Here is a 16,040-nt window from a genome sequence, read left to right as displayed (position 1 = left end):
ATATTTATATGGCTTATGTACATAGACATGTATAAATATATATAAACATATACATGTACCACTGTTTAAAGGAAGAAGCCCTAGTAACGTCCTCAAATGAGGCTTTTCTGTGCACATTCCCAGGGTAACGGAGGCATTCGGAGTATGGCCGTCCGACACTTTGGAGAATTACTCAAGGACATGAGTCACTACAGGTGGATGCTGAATCACGTGGTTCTCGGAGGCTTGGTGCCTCTGATCCTGTTTCTAGAGGACACGGAGATAAGAGTCGTTAGAGTAAGTCCCGTGACCTTGTTTTTCTTACTTTCGCAGAGAATCGCTGTGTTTTCTGTTCACAGCAGAAGGAGAGATCATTGTGGACCGTTCTCTCTTTCACAGGCGTGTAAATCTACATTAGCCATCTGTGCCTCAGAATTAAAATGGCCGATGTCGTGTTTGTTTGACGACCAAAATTACAGTTTTGAGCTGGTGGTACTCAACATCTGTAACAGTCTCGTAAGTGGCCCTTCAGTGTTTACTGCCGTAAGTTATAGGAAGAGCATGAAAGGACATCCAGAGTGATGAAGAGTGGGGTGAGGACAAGGGTGGATCTTGGAGAAGGAAAAGGAAGAAAAAAATAATAGATGGGCGGGGACCGCTAGGGCTTGAGACCAGAGGAAATGAACATCTCCCACGTCCTCTTCCTCAACACTGGTCATCTACACACCTTCGTCCTCCACTCCGCCTGCACCGCGTGCGCTGTGGATGGGTACGCGGGCGGGCAGACGAAAAACTGGAATCATTTGCTCACCGCCTAGTGAGCTGATCCTCTGAAAACCAGCACGAGCTGCAGCAGTAGCCGAGCGGGGAGGGAAGAACACTAACCAAAGGTTGGAAACACGAGATCGGGCTTGGGAACCCTATAATAAACTAAATAACGTCTGCGAGCAGGAGAGTAGAGCTCAGACACGAACATCCCAAGGTTTAACCTGGCCCTCACGTGGTATCAGCCGCCAAGTTCTTTTCTCCGCAAGTCCCTCCGAAGGGAGCCAATGTGCTTTTTCAACCGTTGAGAGTGTTTTCTTCCCATTTTTTTCTCAGCTTATTTCCCATAAGAACTACATTACGGAGTTGATAGCTGACACCTTGGGGTTCCTCAGCAGCTCCAGAGCGTATCTGAGGAGAGCATCGGTTATTTTAATAGGTAAATAAAACCCAAAATTCTTACCGTCTAATTTGTCTTGAAAGGTAGAGCTGGAAGTCTTCCTCGAAATAAAAATACAAATCTCGTTTGTTTAGGATGGACAGCCATGTTCATGGTGATGTCTGCGATGAACAGAGGTTAATATGTGTGATGAGAATAGAGTTCTATTTTATAGTTCACGGTGAGTATAGCCGTGGGCTTAAATTGTTACACAAAGTGTATTCGACATGGACGATTTCAAAATTTAAGACGGCATACCACTCACTGCTCATTATTCTCCTTCATTGCTTAAAAATCACCGCCCAAGGAGTAAGAAGAATATCTGAAAATACAAACTGTCTCCAATGAAACTTGGACATCTGTAACCACCCATAAACCACAACAGATGAGGAAGAGCTATCAAATCCAGTAAAGTCTTTTAAAAAATGGTAGGGTCGAGGGGACTGCTGGAACATTCCAAGAGATAAAGTTATTGATTTTGGTCAAACCCGACCAAACAGTATTTTCCCACTAGAGTCTCACCATGAGGATCAAAACTGACGATCTTTTATTTATAATGACGGGGAGCTCCCAACTCAGTAACAGGCTCTTCCCTTGACCCTATTTTGTACTCAGGAGAAGCAGGGACAATAAGGAATCAGAAACTGCCAGTCACATCATTCTTGGAGAGAAGAGTCTGTCAGTTAGACAGGGTAGAAGACAAACTGAACTCTGATCAGCACTAGAGCTCATGATCTGTATTGATCGGGGAAAAGTAAAGGAACACACACACACACCTCTGTCACAAGAATTTTATTTCAAACTGGAAATAATCACTGCTTCCCTGAACTCTACGCTCATACTTTCCACCAACTGCCCTCTGTATAAAACTGTTCCGAGATCCCAAAGTAAGTAATTGTAAAAAAGCAAAGGGCATTATCTTTCTACAGAGGCATTTCCAAGGGGGAAAGAGAGGAAAGAAGAAAAACACATTTTAGAAAATGTCTCTATAGAGCAGATGAAAATCATATTTAGTATCTCCATGAATCCAAAACTTTTTAAAATAAAGATCTAAAGTATAGTTGCAAGCACACAGTCAGTGTGTGATGGGACAGCAAAAATACACAACCATCATCAAAATGAGAAGAGAAAAAAATATATATATATGTATATAAAATATATATATAATATATATATATAATATATATAGTTGATAACACAGTAAGGGACAAGGAATACAGGGTTGAGAAATGTTAGCAAAATGAAATGAAAACCAGCAAGAAACAGCTTGAAAAATTAAGGAGCAATGGTAGATACAAAGGTTAATGAAAGAAATGTAAATATGCATCAATGAAGAAAAGAAATAAACGAGGAGAACAGAAAAAGCATTTGAAGATATAATTTAATAAAAAAGACCTGATTAAAGATACTGAGATGGTAAATAATTTTTCAAGAAATATTTTATACAGAATGCAACATTACGATATTTCCTAATAAAGTTATGGAACTTCAGAGTTAAAGAATTGGCTGAGCATTTAGGCAAAAAAAAAAAAAGTTAAAAAATAAATAAATCTGGCGTTAGATTTCTCAACTCCAGTATTCAACTCTAAAATATAGTAGAATAAAGCCTACAAAATCCTAAGTGGAAAAAAAATTGTGGCTGAAGAATGTCATAGTCAGCAAAATCATAACCAACTATGAAGACAACAGGAAAAATTTTTCAAAAACACGAGAACTCAGGAAGTCATTCAAGTATGAGATTCAGCCAACTAAAGAATGAATAGATAAACTATTGCAAAAGGACAAGCAGTATTTACTTAACTGTAAGGTTTCCATTTGCCGATCTGTTCTCCCCGATTTTTTGCTTTCCTCCAGGCCTCAAAGGCTGACCTCTACAGTCTGCACCTCCCATGCTCCCTTGCCAGTGTGCGTCCAGGTTGGTACAGCAGTCAACGCCCCTTAATGCCTTCAATGGGTATGCTTAATATTCAGTAATAATCGTGACAGTGTAACTCACAAATTATCCCATCAAGAGTCCCCACTGAAGACCTGTTGCGAAAGACAGATCAACAAGCTTTATAAAACTGAAAATAAAAATACCAACAGCTAATTTCATAGATCTTGATAAGTTGATTCTAAATGTATATGGAAGAGAAAAAAAAAAAAGCCGAGATAACTCCTGAAGAAAAAATGTGGGCTACTAGTCTCATCAGATATAACGATTTATTATAAAGTTACAGAATTTTAGATAGTCTGTTACTCAAACAAAGCAAAACAGACCTGTGAAACAGAATAAAAAGCCTAGAAACAGATCCACACATATACGGTGAAGCCTGCAAAGCAGTAGGAGAGTTTTTTCTCTTAATGGTGCTGGCTTAATTACATGGCAGAGAAAAAATATCTTGACCTATACTGTATGCCACATAGTTCCAGTTGGATCTATAATCCAAAAGTGTGAAAGGTAAAACAATAAAACTTCCAGAAGTAAATGTAGGAGAATATCTTTATGATATTTTTGAGGCAGGCAAAGATTTCCTACAAGGACCCCAAAAATTTACTAACCATAAATAAAAAGATGATAAATTGGACTACATTAAAATTAAAGACTTTCATTCATCAAAAAAATATACACAAATGAAAAAATTTAGCCGTGGGGAAGGAGAAGTTATTTGTAAGGCATGTAAACACTGAAAAAGATTAGTATCCAGAGTGAAAAATGCATACAAACAAATAAGAAAAAGATAACTCAATTGTAAAAATGGGACAGAGACTTAACTGAATAGGCATTCCTCAAAAGAAATATCCAAATGGCCAATAAATATACAAAACTCTATGAATCATCACAAAAAAGCGAATTAAAATCACGATGTGATGCTACCACCAAACCCGAACAGGCTAAAAATATTAAGGGTGGAGAGGATGCAGAGCGATGGGCATGTTCTGTCACTGCTAGGGGCTAAAACCTGGCACAACCACTTCATACTGTTAACTGAAGGTGGACATGAGCATATCCATCAGCCAGTAAGTCTACTGCTAGTTATCCACCCGACATCAGTTCCCACAAACGCACACCGAAATCCATGCACGAGAATGCCCATGTGACATCACCTAGTCCCAAATCAGAAACGACACATGGTCCACCCTCGGCGGAACGGATGCACGATGCTGCGTCACTGGGAGGGACTGTCACATAGCAGGGGTCGGCAAACTCTTTCTGGAAAAGGCTCCACAGTGCATTTTTGACGCTTCGAGTACCATACGGTCTGTGTCGCAACTACTCCACTCTGCTGCTGTGGGCGAAAGCATCCGGACGTGCTATGTACACAACTGAGCCCGAGCGTGGGGCTGCGTTTTAGGAACACTTCGCTGGCTGACCTCAGCCAGGCAGCAGTGGAGATGAGTGGATTATCACTCCGTGGAAGAACACAGATGAATCTCAGGTAATGTTGGGCAGAAGAAGACAGACACCAAAGAATGGAGCGTGAAGAGCAGGTTGGGAAAGGGCATGAGAGAGGCTTCTGGGATGCCGCTACGGCTCTGTTTAGTGATGTGCGTGGCAGCCAGACATGTTTTCCTTGTGGCTATTCATCCAGCTATGCATTTACGACATGGCACATTCATTTATACACACACGTACGTTTCAAAAAAAAAGTTTTATTAATAAGTATTTGAGAGCACTAAAAGAGGACTCAAGGAGAATCTAGAGATGTTTTGCTTTGAAGAAAGCAATGAAGGTAGCCACGTTATGCCAGAGAAATGCCTTTTTTTCATAATGTATTTTGGGGTTTTACTTTGTGCACAGGCTACTTGGCAGCACTGGGTGGCCATTTACTGCTCAAAGATGAAATTGATGTCATGCTTGAAGGTAAGTGTTGAAGTTATAATGAAATTTTTATGCAGAGGTCTAAATAAACTGACTATTTGTGATTCTATTCACATGAGTTCTATAATGGGTGGGAACAGGGTGGTAGTTAGTGGGGAATCAATGGAAAAAATGGGTTAAGGGGCATCTTTTTTTCCCTCTCTATTCTCTCTCCCTCCCTTCCTTCCTCCTTCCCTTCCTCCCTCTCTCTTTCTCTCCTCCTCTTCCTCCCTCGTCCTCCTCCTCATCCTCCTCCTCCTCCTCCTCCTCCTCCTCCTCCTCCTCCTTCTTCTTCTTCTTCTTCTTCTTCTTCTTCTTCTTCTTCTCTCTCTCTCTCTCTCTCTCTCTCTCTCTCTCTCTCTCTCTCTCTCTCTCTCTCTCAGACTTTTCATCCTAGAGTCCATTAGGCAGTTGAGGACTCATTCACTCATTTATTCCACAAAAGTTTTTCCAGCATCTGCTGTGCAACAGCAGCACTATTCTAGCCACCGGGGATACCACAGAAAACAAAACAAAATCCCTTCCCTCCGAGAATTGACATTTTAGGAGATACAATGTATACCTGCACCAGAAGGAATTAAAGAAAGATACTGTTTTATCCTATCAAAATGTCTGGATGTTCAGCATCTCTCCCTCAGCCTCTATTTCCCCACAGGGGTCAGAATTACAAACGGGCAAGGCCGAACACAAGGTGGCCGCCTTTCTTCTTTTTTTTTTTTAAATAAAGGGCTTTATTTTCTAGAACAGTTTTAGATTTACAGCACAATTAAGTGGAAGGTACGGAGATGTCCCACACACTCGCCCCCACACATGCACAGCCCCCCATTATCTGCGTCCCCCACTGGACTGGTTCTTGTGTTACAGCTGATGAACCCACACTGACACATCACTATCTTCTCTCCTTTTTCGTTCGTTCATTTATTCACGCGTTCATTCCATACGTATTTACTGACCGCCTGCTAAATGCTCAGCATTATCATTCCCCTCTGCGTCTCTCAGAATCTTTGTCTTTTTTCTGTCCCCCTCTTGCTGCTCTTCCTCTCTCTCTTTTTAATAAATCTCTCCCTTTTTCTTCCCTAATTCCGTTGAAGAAAAAAAGAAATAATTTCCCACAAACCCAGTATCTGGCATGTTGGTGTGTGTGTGTGTGTGTATGTATATGTGTATATATTGTAATCCCAGAATTTTAAAGAGTATAAGTTACTATGAAGTTATTTTTAAAACTATCATAACCATTTTATAACCTTTTTTACTTATTCGTCCATCATAAACATCTTCGTGAGAAATATGAATCTGTATCATCGTGTTAACTCGTGTGCGCTATTTCATGTTGGGATAGTCATAACTGTTCGGTACTTCTCTACTGTTGAACATTTAGACTCAGTCTGACTTTTCTTATTATTATGAGCAATATTGAACCTCTTCATGAACACACATGTCTGCTGCCTAGCAGAATGCTCAGCACACAATAGCCGCTCCATAAATGCTCAGTGAATATTTCTATTTTTTTGTTTTAATGATGTCTGAATAAAACTTCCTGGAGGCTGGTAGTCGCAGTAATGACAATCGAGGGGTGGAGGAGGAGGGGACACAGCAGGGCTCTGAGGGGTGGTGGGGCTGTTTGTTACAGCGTCTCAGCCTCTAGATTGATGCCTTGAACTAAGGGCCCTTCTGCCATTACAGCTATTGAACGGGTGGTCCGGGATGAAGACCCTGTGATCAGGAAGTTGGCAGAAATAACCCAAATGCTCTTTAGGAGAGTAGCCCAAAATCTGACCCCCACCAATATGAAACAAAGTTTCCAAAAACTGTTTCGCTTCATCTATATCCAAAAAGTGAAGCCTCTTTATAATTATAACTGGCCCAGCAACCTGACAGACAGCCCTACGGGCACTAAAGAAATCAAGAATGACAAGGAAGGCCTTACGTATGAGAATTACGAAGACTACCTGCAAGACTGAGACGTGCGCCGGTGCCTCGGAGCACGGTTCGGAAGAGGGTCTGCTCGTAGACGCCCTCCTGAAGGATGACAGAAGCCCTTTCCTGTCCCTTCCTCGTTGCCTCCCAATGTAGAAATCCATGGCCTCTCTAGGTGTGACAGTGACCAGAAGCCTTCCCTCCTTCGTCACACCCATTCTTTCAGATTTCTTTCAAATAAAATGGACAAATCATATAAACAGAGTGATGAGAAGCTCTTGGAACTTGACTCAATCGGTAATCGTCTACGGAGCGCCTTCTCAGTGCCAGACCCTGTGCCAGGCAGTGAGGACATTCTGGGAACATAGACAAGGTTCTCGTCCTCAGGAAGGTCACAGTAGGGACACGCGGTTCGGTTACTTCCATCCTCCTGAGATGAATGGAGCCTGCAGGGGAAGAGGGAGGGGGCAGGGACACCTATTCTAGGTAGAGACACGGGGGGCACGAAGTGGGAGGGGGAGCGGTGGCTGGAGACCCGAGGGGAACAGCACGCTGTGAAATGACAACCAGACAGCCACTCGTAGGTACTGGTCCCCCAGTGCCATCAGGATCCAGCCGGACGCTCTGTCCGGGTGAGCAAGAAAGCTGACACGTAAATGCTGACGTCCGGTGACCTCGCTCGACTTCAGGCTCCGGGCTCACTGTCCCCTCCTCCCTGCCCTGCATGCCGCCTCCGGACAACCCACTTCCGCCTCGGGACGCCACGAGAGGTCAGGTGGGAGCCGCCGGCCCTCGGTCCTCGCGGGTGTCGTGGGTTCGGAACGTGTGGGCTGGGAGTTCACGCGCGTCCTCGCTTCTCTGCGGGCTCCCTCACTGGTGCGCGACAGCAGTCACGCCACCTTCCCGCGGCTCCTCCACTAGCTTCTCCGACTCCTGAGACAGGTGGAACCAGTTCCGTTGACAAAGGATGCCGGCTTCTCCCCTCCACCCCCACGTCTTCAACGCCGTCCACACTGGAGGCCGTAGGAGACTGACACTGTCCTGGCTGGCGGGTTCCACCTTGTCCTCCGTCTCCCACTTGAAATCCCACCCTCCCTCCCCGTCCCAATGACCTGCCCTGTGGACTTCAAGCTCCAGCATCAGATGTGAAGACAGCAGCCTTACAGGTACCACTTAGCTGCTCCCACGACGGCTGACGGTCAAACCCCTGGTGCTTCTGCTCTGGCTGAGCCCCGATGAGTACATCTGAGATGTTCTTTCCAGGCTCCTTTGATCAAGGAGGTGGGTGTGGCTCCCGTGATGTTCCTTAACGCTCTGTGCACCTTTCATTGCATTTATCGGACTAATGAAATTACCCATTTCCTTCTCTTTCTGCCCCACAAAATTGAACTTTCTGGAAAGCAAATGTAACTTACACTTGGTTCTGTACTCTGGAACTTCACAGTGCCTGGCACCTAATATAGACTCAATGAACCCTTGCCGAATAGATGACACTCTAACAAGATATATTGCCTTCATGCTTTAATAAAAATGTTTAAGTATTTATAAGTATTACTATTAAAAATAATGAAAGAATAGAAGATTTTTAATTTATCCCTTAATCCAGGGGTCCCCAACCCCTGGGCCACAGACCGGTACCAGTCTGTAGCCTATTAGGAACGAGGCCACACAGCAGGAGGTGAGCGGCGGGCGAGTGGACGAAGCTTCACCTGTATTTGCAGCCGCTCCCCAGCGCCAGCATCACCGCCTCAGCTCCGCCTCAGATCATCAGATATCAGATTCTCATAGGAGCACCAGACCCTGGTGCCAGAAAGGTTGGGAACTGCTGCCTTAAACCATATTATTTCATATTACCCTGATGAATCAGGTTTCACTTCTCAAGATCAGGGCAAATTTCCTTTCCCACCTTCTAAACCAGGAGGGTGCCTAGTGTGGTAGACTGAATAATATAACCCCCTCAAAGATAGCCAGTTCCTAACCCCTCGATCTGTGACTATGTCACCTTATATGGCAAAAGGAACTTTACGGATACGATTAAATTAAGAACCTGGAGCTGGGGAGTTTATCCTGGATTATCTAGCTGAGACCAATGTAATCACAAAGGTCTTTCTAAGAGAAAGGTAGGAAGTCGGAGAAGAAAAAGAGTTTTGAAGATGTTATGATGCCGGCTTTGAAGATGGAGGGAGGGGCCGTGAGCCAAGGAATGCAACTCTAGAAGCTAAAATAGGCAGAACGTGCAACTCCCATAGAGCCTGAGCGTGAGCCTCAGCTCCTGTCAACACCTGATCTCAGCCCAGTGAAACCCACTGTGGACGTCTGACCTCTAGAACCGTATGATAATGTCTCCGTGTTGTTTAAGCCACTAAATATGTGCTAATTTGTTAAAGCAGCAACAGGAAACTGTTGTACCTAGATTTCTACCAAACAAAGCAAAAGCCAAAACAAATCATAAGACCGTCCTCGAAAAAAAATAAAAAACAGAAATAGCAACAAGTGTAGTGGACCTTATGCACATTTTAAGGATTCTGAAAAGGTCTGATATTCTAAAGGAATCTGAGTCTCAGACACATTGGGTAGATCGTCACACAATTTAGGGAGAGGAGGGTAGTGCATTTGAGCTCAAAAACTCCAAGGTACTCGATCACTACCTGGATAGACATTTTCCCAAAGAGGACATACAGATGGCCAACAAACGTGTGAAAAGATGCTCAACATCACTAATCATCAGGGAAACGCAAATCAAAACCACAGTGAAATACCACCTCATATTTGTCAGATTGGCTGTTATCGAAATGGCAAAAAATAACAAGTGTTGGTGAGGATGTGGAGAAATGGGCACCCTCGTGCGTTGTACATGGGATTGCAAACTGGTGCAGCCATTACAGAAAATAGCACAGAGTTTCCTCAAAAGTTAAAAATAGAACTACCATATGGCCCAGCAATTTCATCTCGGTATATATCCAAAGAAAACAAAACCAGTAATTTAAAAAGATATCTGCCCCACTATGCTCACTGCAGCATTGTTCAGAAGAGCCAAGATATGGAAGCAACCTAAGTGTCCATCAATAGATGAACAGATAAAGAAGGTATGGAATACATACACAATGGAATATTATTCAGCCATAAGAAAGGTTACGATCTTGCCCTTTGTGACGATGTGGATGGATCTAGAGGGTATTATCTTAAATGAGAGAGAGGAGGACAAATACCACAGAATAACAGTAAGGAACAAAGAGATTTCATGCTTTTCACCAACAGTGATTGAGTTCTTACTAGTTCCTAAGGTCTATTCTAAGCCATGGGGATTCGACAGCGAATTAGATAGAAATTGCTCCTACTCTCAAGAAGCTAACATCCTATCAAGGGAAAATAGTCAATATACAAATTAATAAAAAATAAAATAAAATTTCATATCATAGAATATTAGAAAATAAAGAAGAAAGACCTAAAATGTTATCTGGTCCAGTCCTCTAGCTTTAGACCAAAGTGACAGAGGAGACGTGCAATGCTGAGTTACTGGTCCCAACCCACTCAATCCCAGCTGTGCCTTTTTTTTTAAGCTACTATAACTACATTCCTAAAGCATGTCATCCCCAAACCTGGTGTGTCTGCAGTCAATTTTCAGTAAAAACTGCCAAACTGTCTTCCAAAGTGGCTGCACCATTTCGCATCTCTCTGCCCACTTCTTAATTCCCACTGAACAAGCCAGATCCAGATGTCATTATTTCCTACTGAAACGGGCCTCCGACGGGCCAGCTAGACCTCAGTTTCCCTCACGGTCCCTCCCGTACGCCACCACCAGACCGCCCTCCCAAAGCGAGCCTCTAAACCCATCACTCCGGCTCAGAATCCCTCTATGCTGCTTCTTTCCCCACTTAAACCACGTGCAAGGCGCCTCCCGATACGGTCGACCTATCCTTCGGCTCCTACTTGTAACTGCGTCCCGGGCTAACCACAGGGTTTACGGTTTGCTCCTTGAGTGAGCCCAGCTTCAGGTTTATATTTATCATTATCTTCCTGCTCAGAATCTCAGCATCTTTCAAACCCTTCTTAAATCTCAACTCTCCTCCTAAGTCAGACTTTGTACTTGTTCCCCCTCAGCAGGCAGAGGTCCGGCTCTGGTTATGAATCTAATGGCAACAGAAGGTAGGATGGGACAGATCTTGAGAACAGCCATCTTTCTGCAAAGAGCCCCGGGTGAGGTCACTACAGAATCTTTACACGCCCCCAGTCATGGGAGGCGGGCTGCTTCCACCGCAAGAGAGCCTGAGAAGGGCTCCAAGTTTCAAGATTCGCCCCTTCATTGAAACACTTGATGAGGCTAGGGATCCGGCTTACGCTGTACTTCTAAAACTTGCAAAAGTAACGGGTGTTCTGACTTTCAGCAAGGTGAGCTCTGAAGCTATGAGAGATAAGAGATTCCTTTAGGTCCACCACAGAAGCTCTAGCTCTCTGGCCACAAGCTGGGCCGAGAGCGGAGAGATCTGGGCCGTCCCGTTCTTTCTCAAGGGCTCAGCACACTCGGAAGCAGCCACCTCTCCCATCGAGGTTGTGCTGTGGTCGATGTTGTTGTCACACTGGGAAGTGCAGTGACCACCTGCTTCAGCACCAAACCTAGGTGTCGATCTGGTAAGTACACCGCGCCTCGCCGCATTCCAGTCACCGTGGTGAAGGAGCCCAGCACCGCGTTCGGTCCAAATGACCAAACCGACCCGCAGTTGTCATTTCTGAGTGTCCACTCCCAGCACCAACTTTTCTAACAGTCAGTGTCCAGCCAGGAAATAGAGACGTCACGAGTTACTTTAATACGGAGAACACAATATTAAAAATTGCTGGCATCATATCACAGACAATAAAAGGCAAAATAAAAGAGAACTCAGAACACCACTGAGGTACTGACTCACAGGGAGCCATGAGCTGCCACATCCAGGCCCGAAGAGGGAGGAAAGAGGCTGGGATGATCAAAGCTGAGAAGCTTAGCGGGAAAGGGCAGAGCTGGGACCTCCCCTCAGGGGACTTTCCCGCAGCTGGCTGCTGCTGGTCGCTCCAAAGTAGCACAGAGAAACCGGTCCTCGGAGTGTCGGAACCACTGTGAACGGGAACTGGCTCTGGCGCCAGCATGGCTGCCCGAGGGAAGACATTTTGCTGCCTTGGTGCCCACAGGAACAGGAAGCAAACAGGAAGCAGCAAGTCCCTTCTGTCCCAGGCTGGTGGCTGGCAAAGGAGAATGAGGTTTGCAAGAGCCCCAGGCCCAACGTCGTAAAGCAGAGCAGAAAAGAAGGGGGTTGCATGCATTCTTGAAAGCCATCTAAAGGCCACTTCCTTCTCAAGGGCGTTTTTAGTTTGCCCCTGTTGGAAATGTGTCACAGTCAGCCTAGTAAGCCGGTTCCCTTCTGGCGTCACTTAGATTTTGCCCTGAACTAGAGTTACGCCTGTACGTGTCTTAATCTCGCCCCTGTCCGCCGTCACCTGCCTCTACGCCCTCCTCATTTATCGCCACTTCTGTGACTTCTCTCCTGTGAATTTATTTGCGGCTGGATCCGCAGAGCCTACAACTGTACCTGGCACATGGCAGGTGTATGTATTTTAATGAAAGACTAAATGAGTCCGTGAATGAATTTAACTCAATTGAATATCAGTCCAGGGTGACGCTGGGGGATTCTGAATACAGGAATGCTTGGTTAATCAGTATGTCATTTGAAAAAAAACAAAAGAAAATGTCTTCTTTGAGGAGTGACCGACCTAATTTCAAACTCAGGAACTTCCCACCACCTCCTCCCCCTCCTTCCCCTGACCATGTCAGAAGCAGTATGAGTGCCAAAATTCCATGAATTTAAGTGGATCCAAACTGGAAGCTAGTTTTATACAACACCATGAATGTAGAGAATATATTTTGCAACCTGTACTAATACAAAAAAAAAAATGTATTTGGCATAGACTTGCCTGAAAAGATAAACATAACATATTATATTCAAAACAAAGAGTGGCCCCAAGCATTCCTGTGGAAAGAGATGAAGTTAGTCTCAAATTCCAGGACACTGAAGAGCCTGCAATCTCCTGGCAGACAGAGTTAATCATTGCTGTGGTATTTATAAAAAAACACTTAGGAAGGGGACATGGAGTTAAGTCAACATTTACTCCCGCTGAACACTTAACTCTCTACTGGTGCCGAGGAAAATAAAATTAAAAGTGCAGATGATGGTCTCTGGTAGGAAATATAAAATCTGTCCAGAGATACAAATAAACATTCACGAGGCAATTAGCCAACAATCCCTGGAGAGCTACAGTGTCAGGTGGTGTGGGACATGGTCCCTGATCTATGGGGACTCAGCAGCAATGTGTGTGGATGCAAGGAAGCCTTCCTGAGGAGTGTGACGTTTGTCCAGGATCTCAAAGGAGGCACAAGGCTCATACAGACAAAATAAGAGTGGATGAGTCCCCCACCATCAATCTCAGAGGTCTGTGCCAGGAGGGCGCGTGCTCACAGGCAGACAGACGAGAGGAATATGGCGTCTGGTGGGCATCAGGGCACCAGACGTCCTGCAGACAGGGCGTGTGCAGAGAAGCAGTGAGGTCAGTAAAATGAAGCAGGGTGTGAATGCCAGTGGGAGGTGACCGTCGGCCCCTAAGGAGGGACACGACATGACGAGTGATTTAGAAGAATTCCTGAAGCCGTCTGAGGTCCCAGCTTCAGAATCATGGCCCCTGAGAAAGAGAAAAGAAACTTACAAGAGCTCCTCAGAAAGAATCGAGTTGCCCCTGCGTTCACTTGACAGGGCAGGGGGTACCCAGAAGAGGAGACAGTGACGGAGAAAGAAAATGGGGTCCATTCTGACCCTTCTGCCTTCCGATTGAACAGCTTCCCTCCTCTCGGCTACGGCAGGGGTCACTACAAGGCGACGTGCCATAAGATCTCGTTAGCACAGGAAAGGGAATATCCCTTATCCCTGGGATAAGACCGAACCAGCTAGGCAGAGGCCCAGGCCGGCGGGGGTGATGGAATGAAGCCTGAGGACCTAGGAATCACAATAAATCAAGGCCTCTGTCTACAGTCACGGGTCCCCGAAATTCCCTCAAGTCCAGCAAAATATAAGAATGAGAATTACGAGATGGAAAGTCATCTGGAAGCCCTCCCAGACCCTCACATATTCTTCAATAATCAGCCTGTCTCCCCAGCACCAGCTATTCCCACATTTTACTACACGGTTCACAGCAAATTCTCTCGTGTCCCACCCCCGCGCCCCCGCGCCCCCGCCCCCTGCCGAATGCCAGTCTGCTGCCCAGGGAAGCCTGACAACAGGCGGCCTGTTCACACCACCCCTGCTACACTTGGCATTCAGACTATGAACCGCCTGCGGAATTTGAAAAATGGAGAAATGAAGTCTCCATGTTGACACATGTTTAAAACTAATTCTTACTACATAGATCCTTTGGTTTCAACTCCAGAGGCCCCAAAACAAGGGTGACCTCGCCCCAACAGTTCCCTTTACCCAGAAGAATGGGCCCTGTTCTGGCAGACACTTCCTCAGCAACTGCTCCTCACTCTGGGGAACCACCGTACCCCTAAGCTGCCTCAATGGACAGGCCCTAATATGACCCCACAACAAGCCTTTGAAAAACCTTAAACATTCTTTGGCCAAACAAACTCTGGGCTGCAGGCCAAACCCCACAAGCAGCAACTCTCCTTCACAGCGGGCCGGTCCAAACCTCATCGTCTAGATGTCCCAAGCGGGAGTCAGGTAGACACGGGACTCCCGGACCCCCAACCTCTCTCTCAGTGGTGGGACTGAGCCCCTCCTCGTACATTTTCAGCGAGAAGCAGGGCTTCTGACCCCATTTCTTTGGTGGGAAAGGGACACACAGCACAGCTTCAGCTCTTTCCAAAGAGATCCACTTGAAAGATCATCTCTCAAGCTTCCTTTTCTTGACTCTCTTACGCCCTTAGCTGCATTAGCTGAAACTTGCGATTTTAACGAGAAGCTCTGGATAGCCAAATTAAATCGACTTTTTGACAGCCGAGGCACGTGGGACGAGGAAGGTCCTCGTAAGCAGCTTACGTGCCTTTGTGTTGTCTTTGGCTTCCATTTCCTGCCTTTGAAAGGTTACTGAGATGTACTCTGTAAATTAAGAGATTCACAGAATGTCAAAAGGACTTCAGCAATTATCGACTTCAGCTTTACGGAGGAGTGATCTGATGTCCAGTAAGAATTATCACGAAATATACGACGAAAGGAACTAATGTGAGTATTTTCTATATTACAAGTAGCGAAGAATATGAATGCATTTGGCAGGACTGACTTCCATGTGACACCACATAATCCCTGGTGCCGGACGCTGCCTGGTGACACTCCTCCCGTGACTCCCTCCTGCCCTGCAAAGACTAGAAGGCTAAAAACGTCGTTTCTAAGACGTCCTTGCAGTTAGGGCTTAGATGCGATTTAAGCTTTTCCAGAGAGACAGACATCTGGTCTTGGAAGGCAAAGGGGAGCAGAGGCCAAATTTTGGTGACTGTTGACTAGCAAATGTGGATCTAACAGTTTCCGTCACCCGTGTCCCATCCTTCAGAGACGTCCCTGGGGGCAGTGGCAGTCTTGTGCTCCTTGAGTCGCAGCTCCAGGGCTTTGACCTTACGAGGCCTGAGGCAGCAACCCCCGTCCGCTCTCCAGACCTTCCGTCCACGTAGGCACATAATTCCCTGTACTATATCGCTAATTGTTTTCTCTTTTTTTTTTTGCGAAATACAATGTTTTTTTGCTTCCTGTACTAAAGTACGAGGAATACGCATATCAATCATAATATAAAATCTTAAGGACGGAAGGATGTTCACTGAGGCACAAGTCTATAGTCAGTCAGCAAGACCCCCAGACTGCTACCCCGCAAATATCTCTCGGTCCGGTCTCCATCCCCCATCCCCCTGTACTGACTGTTCTGACTCGGGCCTCGGCCTCCAGGTTTTAGTAGCCTTGGTTCTGGTCACTGTTCACTGTAGCTTCCATCCGAATCTGGTCTTTTCTGATCTCGTCAATTCCTTGTTCAAAATCCTCGAGTGGATCACAACAACCTACAGGACGGTACCCAGACTCTTGGGAGCAGCGCTTC

At 45.4% G+C, this 16,040-nt stretch overlaps 1 protein-coding gene across 1 annotated transcript in view; it reads left to right on the top strand.

The window, feature by feature from the left end:
• MROH9 (maestro heat like repeat family member 9) overlaps positions 1-7,351 on the top strand; it is a 35,113-nt gene extending 27,762 nt beyond the window's left edge. The window contains exons 16-20 of the mRNA XM_039881117.1: positions 124-276; positions 379-495; positions 1,081-1,183; positions 4,965-5,027; positions 6,708-7,351. Of these exons, the coding sequence (XP_039737051.1) occupies positions 124-276; positions 379-495; positions 1,081-1,183; positions 4,965-5,027; positions 6,708-6,985 (714 nt within the window). The 3' untranslated portion in view covers positions 6,986-7,351. The remainder of the gene's footprint in view (positions 1-123; positions 277-378; positions 496-1,080; positions 1,184-4,964; positions 5,028-6,707) is intronic.
• Positions 7,352-16,040: the final 8,689 nt, after the last annotated feature.

Source organism: Pteropus medius, unplaced genomic scaffold (genome assembly GCF_902729225.1).
Source record: "Pteropus medius unplaced genomic scaffold, Ma_sr-lr_union100, whole genome shotgun sequence".
NCBI classification, from domain to species: domain Eukaryota; kingdom Metazoa; phylum Chordata; class Mammalia; order Chiroptera; family Pteropodidae; genus Pteropus; species Pteropus medius.
The sequence above is the reverse complement of the archived record's forward strand: the minus strand, read 5'-3'. Positions and strand labels throughout refer to the sequence as shown.